Source organism: Schistocerca gregaria, chromosome 1 (assembly GCF_023897955.1).
Source record: "Schistocerca gregaria isolate iqSchGreg1 chromosome 1, iqSchGreg1.2, whole genome shotgun sequence".
Classification (NCBI taxonomy): Eukaryota; Metazoa; Arthropoda; class Insecta; order Orthoptera; family Acrididae; genus Schistocerca; species Schistocerca gregaria.
This window is the reverse complement of record NC_064920.1, coordinates 502,014,453-502,033,320: the sequence shown is the minus strand read 5'-3', so window position 1 is coordinate 502,033,320 and position 18,868 is coordinate 502,014,453. Positions and strand designations below refer to the sequence as shown.

At 44.0% G+C, this 18,868-nt stretch overlaps 1 protein-coding gene across 2 annotated transcripts in view; it reads left to right on the top strand.

The window, feature by feature from the left end:
* LOC126354114 (uncharacterized) overlaps positions 1–17,101 on the top strand; it is a 42,730-nt gene extending 25,629 nt beyond the window's left edge. For both annotated transcript variants that reach the window (XM_050003510.1, XM_050003518.1), the window contains exon 2: positions 15,309–17,101. In XM_050003510.1, coding sequence (XP_049859467.1) covers positions 15,361–16,524 — 1,164 coding nt within the window. In that variant the 5' untranslated portion in view covers positions 15,309–15,360 and the 3' untranslated portion in view covers positions 16,525–17,101. The remainder of the gene's footprint in view (positions 1–15,308) is intronic.
* Positions 17,102–18,868: the final 1,767 nt, after the last annotated feature.

Here is an 18,868-nt window from a genome sequence, read left to right as displayed (position 1 = left end):
TTATCTAACTTCAGCCTATCCACTTCCCTTTTTAAATTTTCTAACCCACCTACCCACCCAATTAAGGGAGCTGACATTTCACGCTCCAATCAGTAGAACGCCAATTTTCTTTCTCCTGATAACAATGTCATCCTGTTTAGTTCTCGCCCGGAGATCCGATTGGGGGATTATTTTATCTCTGGAATATTTTACACAAGAGGACACCATCATCATTTAACCATACAGTAAAGCTGCATGCCCTCAGGAAAAATTATGGCTGTCGTTTCCTCTTGCTTTCAGCCATTCCCAGTACCAGCACAGCAAGCCGTTTTGGTTAGAGTTACAAGGTGTACAACTTTGCTTCTGCCATTTTCCCCCGCAACATTTGAGGCTTTAATGACACAAATGGGTTACACATGTATAATTCAAAGTATTTTCCATCACTGACCACTACTTTTTCCCATCTTTCAGGCATTGTACGAATACTGCGTCGAAGAAGTTGTTCATCTTTTGGAGCGATCGACGAATCGATCCAATTTGTGACTTCATGAGATCGAACGTATTGGTCAGCCAGGCCATGAGCCATTGACCTAAACATCTGATAGTCAGAGGGAGCAATGTCTGGAGAATATAGCGAGTGGGGTAGAACTTCCCATTTTAACATTTCCAAGTACGTTTTGACCTCTTTTGCAATGTGGCGTCGAACATTGTCATGCTACAAAATCACTTTATCATGCCTCTCGCTGTATTGCGGCCATTTGTCTTATAATGCTCTGCTCAAACGCATCAATTGCATTCAATAATGAGCACCTGTGGTTGTTTCACTTGGTTTTAACACCTCATAGTACACAACACCAAGCTGGTTCCTCCAAATGCAGAGCATGATCTTGGAGCCGTGAATATTCGGTTTGGCCATCGACGTGGAAGCATGACTGGGATATCCCCATGATTTTTAGCATTTAGGGTTATTGTAAAGAACTCATTTTTCGTCTCCAGTCTCAATGAATTGCAGAAATCCCTTCTGTTTTTGACTCTGAAGCAACTACACAGAAACGCCATTCATCTCATGGTTTTAGCTCACACGGGACCCAGGTTTCTTCTTTCTGAATCATGCCCATAGCCTGGAGACATTTTGGAATGGCTTGCTGTGTCACTCCACTAATCGTGCAAATTCTTCTTGTGTTTGATGCAAGTCTTCTCTCAACAATGTCTCCAGTTCTGCATCTTCGAAAACATTCTCTCTTCCACCACTATGCTGGTCTACGATGTTAAAATCTCCCTTCTTGTATCATTGAAACCACTCAAGACACATTCTTTCACTAATAGCATCCTTACCATATATACTTGAGAGCATTCAATAAGACTCAGCTGCTGTTTTCTTCGTATTGAAACAAAACAGAAACACCTCCCGCAAATGACAAGAATTAGGCGTGTAAACTGACATTTTCAATGAAGAACAACATTAAGATGCAGACACAAATCGACTAATGTTTGAATGAGGTTATGATGACCAAGTTCCAAGCTAACTGCCTGATGTCTGCTATGTGTTTCTTTCGACAGCTACCTACCATTGTCGCCACATATCAGTAAACAGCAGAAGCAAAGTTGTACACCTTGTACAAGGCCAGAACACTCAATCATCCAGACTGTTGTCCCTGCAACTACTGAAAAGGCTGCTGCCCCTCTTCAGAAACCACATGTTTGTCTGGCCTCTCCATTGTTGTTGCACCTATGATACAGCTATCTGTATCTCTGAGGCATCCAAGCCTCCCCACCAATGGCAAGGTCCGTGGTTAATGGGGGGATTTAAAAATTATGATGTGGAATTATATGGCATTCTAATACCACTGGAGAGGATGATTCCAGTGTTATGAGAGTGGTGAAATTTTGTGAATTGTCAGGCCTTATCCCCAAGCTGGTGGGAAGGGAGGCAGACTTTAATACATTATAACCTGCTTGACGAATAGGAACAGCCTTCGCTCCACCTATGAGATTGGCATGCTGACTTTTCATCAGGACGCTGATGACCATGATGTTGAGCATCCCTCACCTCAAATCATAATCATCATCATCATCATCATCATCATCATCATCATCATCGGATGGCAGCAATTGGTTTGTCATCTAGGAACATGGGAGGGAGGGTTAGCAGGTATACGGGCTAGGTAGGTGATGCCAGAGATGCTGGTAATGAAGGGAAAGATGCAGATGACTTGGGTTGTGAAGCACCATTGAAATTCAGCATGTTGTGTTCAGCTGCATGGTGTGCCACTCAGTGGTCAACTTTTTTCCTGACAACAGTGCGGCTGTGACCATTCATCCTGCTGCAAAGCTGGTTGGCAGTCATAACAGTATAACAAGCTGTGCAGTGTTTGCAGCAGTATTGCTATATGACATGGCTGCTTTCACAGGTGGCCTGCCTCTGATGGAGTAGGTTAAGCATGTGACCGAACTGGAGTAGCTGGTGCTGGTTGAATGGATTGTGTAGGTCTTGTAACTTGGAGTCTGCTACAGGGTTATGATCCCTGTGGCAAGTGGTTGGGAGTGGGAGTGGCATTGGGATTAACTAGCATGTTTTGTAAGTTAGGTGGGTGATGGAACACCACTTTAGGAGTGCTAAGAAGGCTCTTTGGTAGGACGTCCCTCATTTCATGGCAGGATGAGTGAGGAATAATTAAAACCCTGGTAAAGGAGATGGTTCAGTTATTCCAGTCCAGGGTGATATTGTGTGACGAGGCTCCTTTGTACCTGATTCTTGAGGGGTGGTGTTATCATGGGGGGGGGGGGGGGGGGGGGAGAGAGAATACAATGTGTTTGTGGACTAGATTTTAAGGGGTGTTGTCTGTCTGTCTGTCTGTCTGTCTGTCTGTGAAGGTCTTCAGCATACTGGTGAAGGTAGTTCTCATCACTGCAGATAAGATGTCCACGAGTGGCAAGGCTGTATACTAGGGATTGTTTGGTATGGAAAGGATGGCAGCTGTCGAAATGCAGGTACTGTTGATGGTTACTGGGTTTGATGTGCAAATAGGTGTTGACGGAGCCATCAGAGAGGTGTAGGTCAATGCCCAAGAAGGTGGTGCATTGCGTAGAGGAGAACAAGGTGAACCGGTTGGGAGAGAAGGTGTTCAGTTTGCGAAGGAATGTGGGTAGGGTGTCTTGTCTCTTAGTCCTGGTCATGAAGTTGTCAGTTAACCTGAACCATACTAGGGTTGGGTGGTCTGGAAGGCTAGGAAGGTTTCCTCTAGGTGGCTTGACACAGGAAGGTGGCTTGTGAGTGCCTGTGGCTGTGCTGTAGATTTGTTTGTATACCTTCCCTTCAAGGGAAAAGTAGTGATGGCTCAGGACATAGTTAGTAAGGTGTGTAAGGAATGAGTTAGTGCATTTGGAGTCTGAGAGATGTCGGAAGAGTTAGTGTTATAGCAGCAAGGCCGTGGACATGAATGGCATTGGTGTATAGGGAGGTGGCATTAGGAGTGGCAAGTAGGGATGCAGGAGGCAAAGGAATGTAGATGGTGGAAACTCGTTGAAGGTGGCTTGGTTATGGGCAGTTGGTTGGAGGCGTTGATCAACAAGAGCGGAAATTCTTTCAGTGAGAGCACAACAGCCACTTACAATGGGACACCCAGGTGGATTTTATGGAGTATGTCATAGAAGGTGGGTGTGTGGGGTGTTGCTGGTGTGAGTCTACATCCTCACATTGTCTTCAGTGTGTGGTGCTCCCAACTATCCCCTCCAGTCGTGCATTAAATATCTAGTCCTTATACTTCCCACCCCTACCTCTTGCTTTCCTAGATGGCAAACCACCCACCTCCCACCCCCAGTCCCTCTCCCTGCCTTCCACAGCCCTCTCCTTCTAGTCACCCTATCTGACACTACCCTCACACAACTAGTTCATTTGTGTGAAACAACACATGGGCACTGTTAGTCCAGCTGGCACCATGTAGGGATAGAGGTGCATTTGGTCCTCTCTCTCTCTCTCTCTCTCTCTCTCTCTCTCTCTCTCTCTCTGTGTGTGTGTGTGTGTGTGTGTGTGTGTGTGTGTGTGTGTGTGTGTGTGTGTGTGTGTGTGTGTTTGTTTGTTTGTTTAATCTAGCTTGGTAGAGGATGACTACAAAAACAAGCAAGATGTTTTCTTTCTTCACCTGGTCCTCCTCTGCCCAATGTGCAACCTTCTTCTATGTTGATTTCCACTGCACTGATGACTTCATCCACACCTCTGTCCACATTAAACGCTCTGACTACCAACAATACCTGCATTTTGACACCTGCCAACATTTCCACACCAAAAAACACCACTCCCATACAGTCTGTCCACTCGTGGACATCATATGTGCAGTGACAAGAATTCTCTTGCCCAGTATGCTGAAACGTCTTAACAGACAGGCAATACCCCTCAAACCTAATCAACAAACAGATTGCCCTTGCTATATCCTCACACATTCCCAATCCTCCCACCACCCCCAAGATTCAGCTTCAAAGGGGTGCCCCTTCCCCAATTGTCCAATGTCACTGTGGACTGGAACAACTGAACCATCTTCTTCACCAAGGCTTTGATTGTCTCTCGTCCTGCCGTGAAATGAGGGACATCCTACCAAATATCCTTCCCACTCATCCTGAAGGGGTGTTCCATCGCCAACCCAATTTACACAACTTCCTAACCATGCCTATACCACTCCCACAGGGACCATACAGACTCCAAGGTGCAAAACCTGCACAATCCACTCACTACTCACTCCAGTTCTGTCACAGGCTTGTGCTACCTGATCAGAAACCAGGTCACCTGTGAAAGGAGCCATGTCATACACCACAGTTCTGCTACAAACACTGTACAGCCTTTTGTGTCAATATGACTGCCAATCAGCAATTCACCAGGATAAATGGCCACTGCCAAACTGTTAGCAAGAACAAAGTTGACCACCTGGTGGCACAGCATGCGACTGAGCACAGTATGCTGAATTTCAGTGGCTACTGCACAACCCAGGCCATCTGGATCCTTCCCTCCACCACCATCTTCTCTGAACTATGTAGATGGAGTTATCCTAATGAAACATCCTCCACTTCTGTAATTGTCATGGCCTGATCTCAAGTAACCCAGTGTCCCTGCACCCTTCACCCAACAGTTTCTCCTTCTTCTGTCCTATCACGCTCTCCCAACTCGTGTCCCTACGTTGCCTTCAGCATGTTCCCCTTGCCACTGCCCCCCAGAATCGTGCATTACATGACTAACTCATATACTTGTCACCCCTCCCTCCCGTACTCCTAGCCTGCTAACCAAGCACCTTCTGCTTTTCAATGAGTGGTCTCCTTTAATCTAAAAGTATTTAATTTGACCTTCATAGATAAAAAGAATAAAAATGGTAATAAATGCATAAATTGAAGTAATTTTCTACAAACTGCAATGAATATTTCCTAATAGTGGCTGTGAGAAAATGGCTAAAATTAATTTGACAATAGCTTAATTAAAGTTACTCAGGCAAATACACAATGTATGCATCACCAATTGACATCCGTCTAACACTCATCCATCCTATCACTGGCCCATGGATCCGCAAGGAGTTCCTGTACAATGAGAACAAATGGCAAGGGTGTTCTTTTCATTTTCCAACCATGGCAGTCCCTCACAAGGTCCTCTGAAGAAAACCTACATATAAAAATGTAAGTAATCACATCCTGTGATCTGTGCGATGTTGGTATTACCTTTGACTTTTCAGTATCATTATATAAGGGACATTCAATCAGTAATGCAATAATTCTTTTTTCTCAGCCAATTTTGGTTCAAATAATGTGGAATATTACCACTTCAGCCCCTATAGTTTCATGAAGTTCCTACAAGTGAGTGGTGCTATACGTGTCTGTACAGAGGTGTGTTCCAAGCATAGTGTTTCTTTTGGCATCACAAATATTCAGAGGCACCTTCAGAACATCTGTGGAGACCTGGTAGTGAACAAAATCACAGTGAGTCGTAGGGCGAGGCATATGCCGTCGCTGCAACAAGGTCACATAAACCTGTTCTATCCGATCTCCTGTGAGCCGGCTAACCTGTTGGATCTCATATCCTGTGCACCAGCGGGCCACATTCATCTGTGACTCCTACAGTGTAAAAACGTGCAGACATAATCTTTCGAGAGGGTTGGTGGATCACAATTAAATACTTCTCTGTTGCTAGTGCTGACACACTTGTCCACCATTCGGTGTACTCAAAGGTGTGTGCCTGCTGGGCTTCTTGCTGCCTAACAGAAGACCATAAAGAGTAACAAAGGACCATCTGTATGGAAGTGCTTGTGTGTTACCATGACAAGTTTATGTTGATCATCATCAGAGTAGATGAAACATGTTCATCATTTCGAACTGGAAATAATATAGTAATCCATGAAGTGGCACCACACCATCTGTCTCACCCAGGGGGCTCATGGTTCTTTAGTGAGTTTGTGTGTGTCGCACATGGGGACACTGAGCTATTGCAGTCCATTTTTCCCCTCCTTGGCTGCATTTCCTTCACTCTGCCCTCCTGCCCTCCCTCCCTGCCCTCACTGCTCACCCGTTGCCCCCTCTCTCGGTGTTTTTATAGACCTGGCTGTCCACCTGGTTCCCTGTATTGCTGGCAGTTTTGTTCCTTCTTCCTGTTCTTTCATCCTTTTTTGACATTTAGGTCTCTGCTTGAAGTTTGACCTCCACTTCTAAATTTTCTGTTTTTAGTGTAAGCCATTTAGGGAAGAACTCCCTTTCTAGCATCTACGGTGTGGATTCTCCTCCCTGCTTCCTTCCCCGCTGTAGCCCCGTCCACCCTGCTCCCTCTCTAGCATCTACGGTGTGGATTCCTCTCCCTGCTTCCTTCCCCTCTTTCTTCCCCGCTGTAGCCCCGTCCACCCTGCTAGGTCACAAGCATGTGTGCCAGCTCATCTGGTGATGCTGTTATGTACCCATCTGGCAGAGCCCCCTAACAACACAGGGATCACACTATTGATACCTTACCTGTTCCCTCTCCATGTATGCCAAGGAGTGGTTGCTTGTCTTCCTGCAGCATCAGAACTACCAGCGATGGCTGACATGCCAAACAACTCTTTCTGTGGCTGGGTGGCGCTCATGGGGGAGAGCTCCTGATTGGAGTGCGTGGTATCAGGGTGCAGGTTTGGAACATGAAGCGTATCAAGCTGCAAAAATCTGTCTTTCTCAAATGTCCGCCTTCTCAAATGGCGATGGATCATTGAATGCTGCTTCATATGACCTGGCAGCCCTCCCTTCTCTTGCTACACCATGGGAGGAGGGCCAGCTCACCACCTTGGATGAAACACTTTCACCACTACTTTGTACTAGGACAGATGGGTACACATTCACTGTCACAAAGCCATTGTTTTTGTGGAGAATATCGAGGACAAGTTTGGTGAACTGGAGACTTCCAGTAAAATGCAGTCGGGCTCCCTGTTGATCGAAACTTCTTCTGCTGCCCAGTCTGCAGTTCTTCACGCTTGTGATTATCTTGGCAATGTCCCATTGTCTGTTACCCCTCACCAATCTCTGAATATGGTCCAGGGAATGATTTTTCATAGGGACACCATCCTGCATCCTGATGAGGAACTCCAGGCTAATCTGGAGTGATGCAACATTCATTGTGTTCAACGTGTGCAGAACAGTCGCAAAGACAACTGCACCAATACTGGGGCCTTCATTCTGGCTTTTGAGCGGTATATCCTCCCAGAATAGATCAAAGTTATGTGCTACAGATGTGACATGAAGCCGTACATCCCATCACCCACAAGGTGCTTTCGGTGCTTGGGTTTTGGGCATATTTCTTCTCACTGTATGGTGGACCCATTGTATGGTGACTGTTGACACCCACTCCACCAGGGAAGCCCCTGTGTTCCGCCACCTGTGCGTGTCAGTAGTCATGACCATCACTCCCCCCACTTACCATGTTGCCCAGCTTACAAGAGAGAAAAGATGATCCAAGACTAAAAGTCTCTTGATAGCCTGTCTTACATTGAGGTTCGCCAAAATATGAGATTCCCCATCCAGTGTCACTTTCTTCAACTTTTGCCTTTGTTACTTCCCTTCCCTTCCCCCCCTCCCCCTACCTCTTCCTTACCCCATCCCTCTCTGTCCTCCTCCCCTGCAGTTCCCATGACCTCCCATCTGAGAGCTGCTCTTCTTCCCCAGCCAAAGAAATGCCCACATTCTTTAACACCTGCTGGTGATAGGGTTCCCTCATGAGGACCCCTCTCCGCAGCATCTCTCTGACTGGAAACCTCCTACCACAACACGGCCACTAGGCACACCATCTGTGCACCCCAAGGTCGCCCACTCTCTTTCGGTTCCGGATCTTGCATACGCCTGTACTTCCCCCGTGCCCTACCATCCTCCACCCCCGAAAGACAAGAAACTTAAGTTCAAAGACAATCCCCCCCCCCCCGTTCCTGCTGCCTCCGGAGATGCCATCTCCCCCCTCACAACCTGAGTCTGATGTCTTATTTATGGATGCCGCCCCATCCTTGTCGGTGATGACCACTGACCAAGTGACACCTCCTCTCAGCTTCTTTATGACTAACCTGGACTCTCGCCATACGGTCATCCAGTGGAATTGCAACAGATTCTATTGTCACCTACTGGAAATACAATGTCTTGTTTCCTCCTATTCTGCATTCTGTCTTGCTCTTCAAGAAATGCACTTCCGTGGTGACCACTCTCCAACATATCATGGTTATCAGGCATTCTGTTGGAACCATGCTGGCCCTTAGGTAGCATCTAGTGGGGACTGCACTTTGGTTCACTCTGATGTCATTAGTGATCGGATCCCCCTTCATACCAACTTTGAAGCGATAGTGGTTAGAATGCAAACGACTTTGGCAATCACCATTTGCAGTGTCTACATTCCTCCAGGTAGGCCAATTTCTTATGTTGAACTGTCTTCCTTAATACAGCAGGTCCTACCCCCATTTCTCCTCTTTTGAGACTTACGTGCCCACCACCCACTGTGAGGGAGTGCCACTTCAAGGGGTTGAAGGCTCCTAATTGACTAACTTATTACAGACTGTGATTTGTGTCTCAATGATTGTTCCCCTACCCACTTCAGTGGCTCTCAAGGCACCTTTATGCTATCTATCTCACAGTCTCCTCCCCTGCTCTCATGGCTTCCCTACATTGGTCCTCCCATGATGATCTTTGTGACAGTGACCACTTTGTGATGATTCTGTTGTTCCCCTGCTGCTCCCAGGCAGACAGTGCCCCACAATGGGCATTCTGCAGGACCAGTTGGCCTTTATATATGTCTGCTGTGCACTTCAGCATCTCTCTCTCATATTGCATTGATGTGGTCATGCAAGGGTCTCTGCCACTGTTCTTCATGCTGTTGGTACTGCTGTTCGCCTATCCACAGATGCCCCTCGCTGTTGACTGTTACCATGGTGGACCAATGATTTAGCAGTCACTGTCCAGACCCATCGACAGGTGCTGCAGTCCCCATCACAGACCAATCTCCTCACTTTTGAGCATCTCCATGCTAAGGCTTGTTACCTTATTAAACAGAGTAAAAAGGAATGCTGGGAGCGCTATGTTTCCTCCCTGGGCACTTATGCCTCTTCATCGCAGGTTTGGTCCAAGCTCAGTAGCCTTCTGGGCTGCCAGCAACAGTCAACTGTCCAGGGTCTTAACCTCCAAGGTGCTCTGTACACCGATCCATTGGACCTTGCAGAACACCTTGCAACACACTTTGCGATGGCATGGGTGCCGCCTTCTTGTCCTGCTACCTTTCTCCGGCAGAAACACCTCATTGAACAGACCCTCCTGTTTCAACCTGCACCGTGCGGAACCCTATAATGAGTGCTTCAATGAATGGGAATTCTTGCAGGCTCTTACCTCTTCAGGTGACATGGCCCCAGACCCGGATTCCATCCACAACCAAATGATCCAACACCTGGATGTTCCCCAGAGGCAAAATCTTTACAGGATCTTCAACCGCATTTGGCTCATGGGTCCTTTCCTGTTGCAGTGGCGAGACATTATAGTTATCCCCACCCTTCAGCCCGGCAAGAACCTTGTCTGTCAACAGCTATCGCGCGATTAACCTCATGAATATACACTCCTGGAAACTGAAATAAGAACACCGTGAATTCATTGTCCCAGGAGGGGGAAACTTTATTGACACATTCCTGGGGTCAGATACATCACATGATCACACTGACAGAACCACAGGCACATAGACACAGGCAACAAAGCATGCACAATGTCGGCACTAGTACAGTCTATATCCACCTTTCGCAGCAATGCAGGCTGTTATTCTCCCATGGAGACGATCGTAGAGATGCCCACTATACGCCCTCGCTCAAAGTCTGTCAACTGCACATACGGTTCACGTCCACGCTGTCGCGGCATGCTACCAGTGTTAAAGACTGCGATGGAGCACCGTATGCCATGGCAAACTGGCTGACACTGACGGCGGCAGTGCACAAATGCTGCGCAGCTAGCGCCATTTGACGGCCAACACCGCGGTTCCTGGTGTGTCCGCTGTGCCGTGCGTGTGATCATTGCTTGTACAGCCCTCTCGCAGTGTCCGGAGCAAGTATGGTGGGTCTGACACACCTGTGTCAATGTGTTCTTTTTTCCATTTCCAGGAGTGTACTTTGTAAACTCTTCAAGAGGATGGTTAGCTTCGGATTATGTTAGGTGCTCAAATCTTGGGGCTTATTGCCTCGTATCAGTGTGGCTTCCGGTAAGGACAATCTCCAACTGACCATATACTAAGATTGGAAACAGCAATCTGACGGGCTTTTATTGATCACTGGCACCTTGTCGCGGTCTTCTTTGACCTACATAAGGCATATGACATGGTGTAGCGCCATCACATTTTAGTTATCAAACATGACTGGGGCTTCCATTGGCCCCCTTCGGATTTTTATCCATGAGTTTTTCTCACTGGCTCTTCCAAGTTCGAGTTGGCACTTCACTCAGCACACCTCTGATACAGGAAAAAGGTATCCCACAGAGTTCTGTATTGAGTGTTACACTACTCCTCATAGCCATCTGTAGGCTTGTAACCTCTGTTGGGCCTGTGGTTCTTCCAGCGTTGTACGTCTACGATTTTTGCATCTAGTGCAGCTCACACTTGGTAGCATCTGCTGAGTGCCATGTCCAAGGCACCATCCAACAGGCCTCTGCATGAACCATCTCCCATAGCTTTCAGTTTTCTCCCTCAAAAATACAGGTTGTGCATTTTTGTCATCGACCCATTGTTCATCCCATTTCAGAACTTTATTTAGGCAACCAGCTCCTCAATGTTGTAGCACTGTCCCTCTCCTTGGGCCTTATTTTTGATAAAAAGCTGCCGTGGCTGCCCCATATTTGCCATCTAAAGACTACATGCCTGCGGAAGCTTAATGCTTGCGCCTCCTGGCCCACATACCTTGGGGTGCAGAATGTAGCACTCTTCTCCATCTTTACCATGCTCTGGTCTTGCGCAGATTAGATTATGACAGTCAGGTTTATGGCTCAGCGGCTCCTTCGAATCGGCGAATATTTGACCCTGTTCACCATTTTGGGGTGAATCTGGCTATTGGTGCCTTTCCCACTCGACCTGTTAACAGTCTCCTTGCAGAAGTGGGGATTCCCCCTCTACAAATATGATGGAACCAACTCCTGCTTTCTTACGCAATCACCATTCGTCAATTCCTTGACCATCCGTGTCCCCTCTCCTCTTTGCACCTCTTGACAACCGCCCACAGGTGGGATCACCAGTTGGACTGTGTCTTACTTCCCTGTGTCGGGATCTCCACTCACTGAATGTGCTCCATATATTTCCTCCCACACCTCCCCCTTGGCTAGTGGCTAGACCATGGATTAGGACCAATCTATTCTTGGGTCCTGAGGTCTCTGTTTTGGTTTTCTGGTGTCTTGTATGTGCCATTCTTGCAGTTCCAGGGTGCCACCATCTGCTACACTGAGGGTTCTAAGAGAGTTGATAAGGTGGGATACGCTTTCATGTCGCCTACTGGCTTAGAATACCATTTATTGCTGGGATCATGTAGTGTGTTCACAGCAGAGCTAGTAGCCATTCACAGAGCCATCCATTTTGTTTCTCAGGAAGTGCTTATGCAGAATTGATGGAAGTTAGTCGAAAATCAACCTTGCCTACACAGGTAAGTAGAGAGAAAACCACAGTGAAGACCAAAGGAAAAATGTAGGTGGTTGCTTTTAAGTCCGAAGATTACAAACCACTTTCATTCTCTTTTGACAGTTTGTACAATTCATTTTATAGACAAACCAGGTAGCCCACCTACTGCTCCCCCTAATGCTGGTGCACTTCACCGTGGCTGAGAGGAAAAGTGTAAGGAAATACTGAGTGATAAATGGCTTCCATCCTGCTGTAGATCCAAAGGGATGAAAAACCCACATGCATGCCACCTAAATCTGATAGCACTGGGAAGGCAATAAGGCTCCTGTTTGCAGAAAATATGCAAAGATTCTCCTGCTACTATGCTAAGAGACTGTATCCTCTATAGGAAGAACAAGTGTGGTAGCAACAGCCTGTTTTCAAGACTTACAGCTCCAGATCTCACTGTCGTTATTTATAAATTGCTGAAGATACCTTGTGTTCAGTGTCTCTTCCACCATATGACCGGTACGATAGATACATCCTCAGAGAATTAAGAAGTTGTCTTGTCCATTCTTCTTTTAATACCTGCCATATTGTTTGGTGTTCCACAACCTCTTGTGCCAGAGTTTTAGAACTAAAAAGAGTTGTTCTGTTAGTTGCATTCTTCTTTTCTGTACATGGCCTTTCAACTCTCACAGTGACTGCTTATCACTCTCCATCCGAACAGTCACATCCCACTCTAGTTACGCTTCCTTGAAAGTTTAGTTCACAAGAGAAAGCTGCCAAAATGGATACTCAGCATAGTCAAAAAACACTATACAGCAAGCTGGTGATTACACAAATATTGTGATGTCAAAGCAAGGGTAGATTACTTCATAGTCCGATTAAGCTGATGTGTGCATTCTATAGGCCTCGGGACAGCAAAAGAAACAATCTGTATCCTTATGAAATAACAAGTGACTGATGGGGGAGATTGTGCAGGTTCAGTTTAGAGAACCTAGCAGTGTTTCATGCAGGAAAGGCAAAAGGCTTTTTCAGGGATCATCATTCTTCAGACTGGTTTGATATAGCCCACCTACCATTTCCATCCTCAATTATCTGTTGCAGATATTTCTGTCTATCTTCCCCAACGTTTTTGTTCTCCACTGTTCATTCTGTAAGTGTGGAAGATACGCCCTGATGTCTTTATACATGTCCTGTTGTCCCATCCCTTCTTCTAGTTAGTATATTCTGCACATTCTATTCCTCGCTGTTTCTGTAGAGAAACTCTTCATTCCTTATCATAATGTAAATGTAAACATCCTCCACAGGTCCATGTGGGCCCTTCGGTACTGACTGACTGCTGTGTCACCCTCTGCCATTGGATGCAGTATGGAGGTGTGTGGGGTCAGCACGCCACTCTCCTGACCGTCATCAGTTTTTCTGACCTGGAGCCACTAGTATCTCCTCAATTGGTCTCAAGAAGCTGGGTGCATCATTCCAGTCCTCCCACCAAGGGAAAAATCCCTGGCCTAAGTGGGAGTCAAAACTCAGGTCCTCCACATGGCAGTCAGTTGCACTGATCACTCAGCTGCAGAGTCATACTTCTTATCCTATAAGTCAATTTAATTGTCAGTTATAACACACCATCTGAAATACTTTGATCCTCCACCTTTCCGGTTTTCCCACTGTCCATTATTCACTTTCGTACAGACATACATTCTCTTAGATATTTCTTCCTGAAATTTAGACCTATGTTTGATACTAGTGGACACTCTTTAGTCAGGAATGCTGTTTATGTGGCAATAGTCTGTTTATGTTTTCTTCCTCACTTCAGCTATAATGTGTTATTTTCCTTTCAAGTTGGCACAATTCTTTCAGTCCACCCACTGTGGAGTCCCAAATTTTGATTCCTAGTTGATCACTGATCTCTCTCTCTCTCTCTCTCTCTCTCTCTCTCTCTCTCTCTCTCTCTCTCTCTCTCTCTCTAACTTCAGACATCTTGTATCATGTTATCTTGGCATTCAATTTTCTGGGCTGAAAAATTCTATGAAGGAGTGTTGATTTTTCTGATGTCTTCCTGCGTCATCAAGCGAAGCATTGGAGTGGCTTCTCTGGGTCTTTATACTTTCTAAAGCCAAACTGATTGTCATCTAATTGCTCTTTAATCTTCTTTTCATTTCTTCTATATAATATTCTTATCAGTAACTAGGCTGCATGATATGTTTAGCCAACTGCATGATGATTTTTGCATTTTTCACCTTTGATGTCTTTGGGATTGCATGGATATGTTCTCTCAAGAGTTTGATGGTCCCATAGATGGCAGTCTCATAGATTCTACTCAATAACTGGAATAACAATTTGGTTGGCACTTCCCCCAATGATTTTAGAAATTCCAGTGGAATGTTTGTCTCTTTTGCCTAGTTAGATCAAGTGGCTTACAAGTTGGCCAAACTCTGCTTTTAATATTGAATCCCCTGTACCTTCCAATTCGACATTCATTTCTTATTCTATCATCGTCTCTTTCACCATGTCTGTACTCTCCATTTAACAGTGAAATTCCCTCTGCACTCCTAATTCATCTACATATTCCAAATCCCACAATTTTATAAATGTAAAAGGTATGGGCATACTACCCTCGTGTGTAGAAGTCGGGCACCATATGGTGAATGTAGCGAGCAGCCTTTGACCTTCAGTCAGCGTTAACTGGTTGGAAAACTGTGCTACGTGGACGTGTGAATGCCCTGTATGCCTTGCAGCGAAAGAGTGCAAAAACTAAAGGTAACAAAATTGACGTTCTCCACTAATCGAAAAAGGTGTACAAGGCAATGCATACTCCTGCTTTTCAACAACCTCCGCTTCACTGACAAAGAAAATGCATCAAAAATTGATGTCACCACTCAGACCGAAATAATTGTCAGTATGGATCCCTGTACTTGCAAGTGCACCTGAAAAGCCACATTTATCCAAAAACAAACTAATTTAAAACCCAAAAGTTCTGGTACAAGTTAAATAATTGTAGAGTAAGGGAGACTACTCATCAAATAATAGAAACACAGAGTTGTTGACAAGCGCGCACACAAGAGAAAGAAAACTTGCAAGCTGCCTCAAATATTTTAATACATGTACATTTTACTTTATGAATTAGAATGTACATCTAAGTATTACCTTGGCGGTATGTGAGAATTGAACTTATGTTATTCAAAAACATGCCTTAATCAAGTACTGTGATAAAATGAGTTAATATTTTATTTTCATTGCATTTCAGAGACAGTAAGGAATGCACCCATAAAAAAAGGAACAAACAGCAGTTGCACAAAATGACAACTTCCTGTGGAAATGAGATGGGCAACGCCACCATCAAAACAACAGTTATATGTAAGAGGGGGGTTAAACAAACTGTGCTCTCACCAGCTGGCTTTGGACAGATATATCAGCAGGAAATTACAGTGAAGCATATAGGCAGTAAAGAAGTTTCTATTTTGCGGCAGAGGTGGATTGGCTATAGAATTAATAATAGTGGTGAATATAATTCACCATCAGTTTTTTTAAAGTGTGATGAAATTGTATACCCATTCAGCACACAATCCACACATGAAGAATCCCCAAAGTGTATGGTCGCATCTAGCACGCACAGTCATAAGGAACCAGAAAGGAAGTTGTGTAGGTGGTGGACACTATCTCTAATGTGCTTTATCCTGAGTGCTGTTGTGATAAGTATTCATTTAATGTTTCGGAACACCTGCAATAAAGTGTTTAACGTAGAAGAACTTAGAGGTGTATTGGATGAAAATGTCTTTGGCCAAGATGAAATTAAAGACCAGTTAATAAGGACTATTGAGACCATGAATTCACCTATGGATTCAGATATAAAATTTCTGATATTTTCAGGTAGTTCTGGTGTTGGAAAAACATATGTCGCATCACTAATAGCTCAATTTTTCCCATGGTCAGAAAATGTCCAGCATTTTATGGCACCTGTTCATTCTGAGCTCTCACCAGGTGACATTGACAAACGTATGTCTTTGTGTGGTTATAATTTAGTCATAATAGATGACCTGAAAAAAAGTGATGTAAACATGATATTGGAATTGAAGAAAAACTATGAATTAATGAACAGGCAGTTTCTTAAAGTAATATTCATTTTCATTTTTACCACTGAACAAAATTTTATTGTTAATGACATTGATAACAGTTTCAGTACACAGTTGGATGGTAGCAGTCTAACTTTTTGTGGAAGTGTAACCCATTTTCAGTTTAAACAGCTAGAAGAAGACGACATATTGAAGTTCATAAAAAAATCGGTATATGAGAAAGGAATAACAGAACCACAAATTCTTATTGATCAATTTATTAACAGTTTTTTGAGTCCTTCTTTTCGTGGTGGTGGTGGGTGTAAAAGAATAAGTAGTAAGCTAGCACTATTCCTGGAGATGTATGAGCAGAAGAAACTGAGAGCAAATTTCCAGTCAAGTATGGAGTAAAAGTATTCATTTGTATTTTTAAAAAAAATGAGCATATCTTGACTCGACAGATATCCTCATATTTGTGAATGCTCATGGATGTGATACATCTTGCCACATGAGTTAGTATGTATTCCATACCTGACATTTTTGTTAGTGCCTGACTTTTGTGACTGGCATTAAGACAGGTATGAAGCTCAGTAAATTGCATGTTTGTTTATAGAGGACTCCTCATATATAAAGTTTAGGAACTTTTTATTTTCTCCTTCGAGAAGTGAAGGATGTATCTGCAATCACTCCTTTCTATGAAAATTGTGTAACTGTGGCATACTCTGTGTAATTATTTTATACTGAGAGTTCCTATTTTGATAGTACAATAAATTTATTTTGTATCTTTTATGCAATGTGTCTTACAAAGAAATGAGGCTAGTGCCTTACGGCTGATGTTTCCAAGTGTCACCTTTGTAATTCTCCTACTGCCATTTATTAATAAGAAATGTTTCTGCAATGACAGTTGCATTTGGAAAGTGCATATACATGTATGTTATATATCACAACAAATGAAGCTTGTATTTTTGTGAATAAATATTTTCAAATTTTCTCTCTCTCTCTCTCTCTCTCTCTCTCTCTCTCTCTCTCTCTCTCTCTATATATATATATATATATATATATATATATATATATATATATATATATATATATATTCTCTGACCCAAAAATTACTTTTGGTCCAGGAACAAAATAAAAAATGTACTGATCAAATGTTGATTACCTTTACTGTGTATGTCATTTTGTTTAAAAGTACTGGTGTATTGTGCTGTATATAGTGGTATTCTAAGAGGAGGTCTCATTCCATACAGTAAGTCTGCCCTGACCCACAGTTCTGGGTGACTTTCCCAAAATCTACCCCTTTTCCTAGACCTCTCCAGTCCTTTTCGTTCACTCCTCTCCCATCCCCTTCAGCCCTTCTGCCTGAAGAAGGAGCTACTGGCTCTGAAAGCTTGCCAATTACAACTGTCTTTCATGTGTGTGTTCTGACGCTGCTTAGTGAGTAGATTTTTTATCTATCCAATTAAATAATCAATACAGAAGTTACTGCACAAGTGACTCAACTAGTTGACAGAGGTCTAACTTCACTTTTGTCATTACAACATTCACCCCCTCGTCTCTTTTGAGTGCCTTCCTTCACAGGATCTCAGCTTCACAGATATCTGGTGTGAAGCAAAGGACCTATAAATCAAGAGTACAGAACTGTATTACCAATGAAAGGATGACAACGAATATAGATACCCTGACAAGTTAGTGATACAGATGTTGCTGGCGTACATGCTACTGCTGCTAAAAAGTGGTGGACACCACTCAACATTGCGTCAATCTGTTGGAATCTTTGTGGATGTCATCAACTACCCACTACAACTACCTTCCTTCTGCATCTATAGTGTATGTACAGATGTACACGTTGTTGTTGTTGTTGTTGTGGTCTTCAGTCCTGAGACTGGTTTGATGCAGCTCTCCATGCCACTCTATCCTGTGCAAGCCTCTTCATCTCCCAGTACCTACTGCAACCTACATCCTTCTGAATCTGCTTAGTGTATTCATCTCTTGGTCTCCCTCTACGATTTTTTACCCTCCACGCTACCCTCCAATACTAAATTGGTGATCCCTTGATGCCTCAATGTACATGTTAGTGACAGTAAATTCCATACATGTGCATTTAGTGTTTCCCTGTCCCTGACCCACCATGCCATTAAGGGTGACAGAGTTCATAGGAATTGTTATGTAACAAAACTAGTAATGGAATGTGAGAGTAAAAATTATTTTACGTTGTGACAGCTGATGTTCCTCAATCATGTGAAAGTGTCACCAGCCAGACTGAAACTAGACAACTGCCTGTCTCTTGTAAGGCATGGCATCTTTTCTTTGACAAGTTACAGATCATGAGAGTCGTGGTAGATGATTTGTTAACCAAGAGCATTTTACACCCTTCAAACAGTACATAAGCATTGTCAATTCATTTGGCTCAAAAAAAAAAAAAAAAAAAAAAAAAATTGTGCTTTTCGGATATGTGGAGACTATAGGGCCCCCAGATCTTGGATCATTTCTGTTTGCTATCCAGTACCAAATATCCAAGACTTCTCACACTCTTTATCCAGTGCTTCAGTATTCAGCATTATAGACTGCTGGAAGGCTTACCTGCAAATACTGATGACTGATGACAACTGTGGGCATTTCTAAACTGTTGTTATTATCCACTTTCGTTTATTTGAATTTTTTGTGGGAGCGTTCAGTAAGTAAGCAATAAACTTTTTTTCTGAAAGCAGGTTTCTTTTATTTAGTATTCCAATGCACCATATTCCTTACTCTT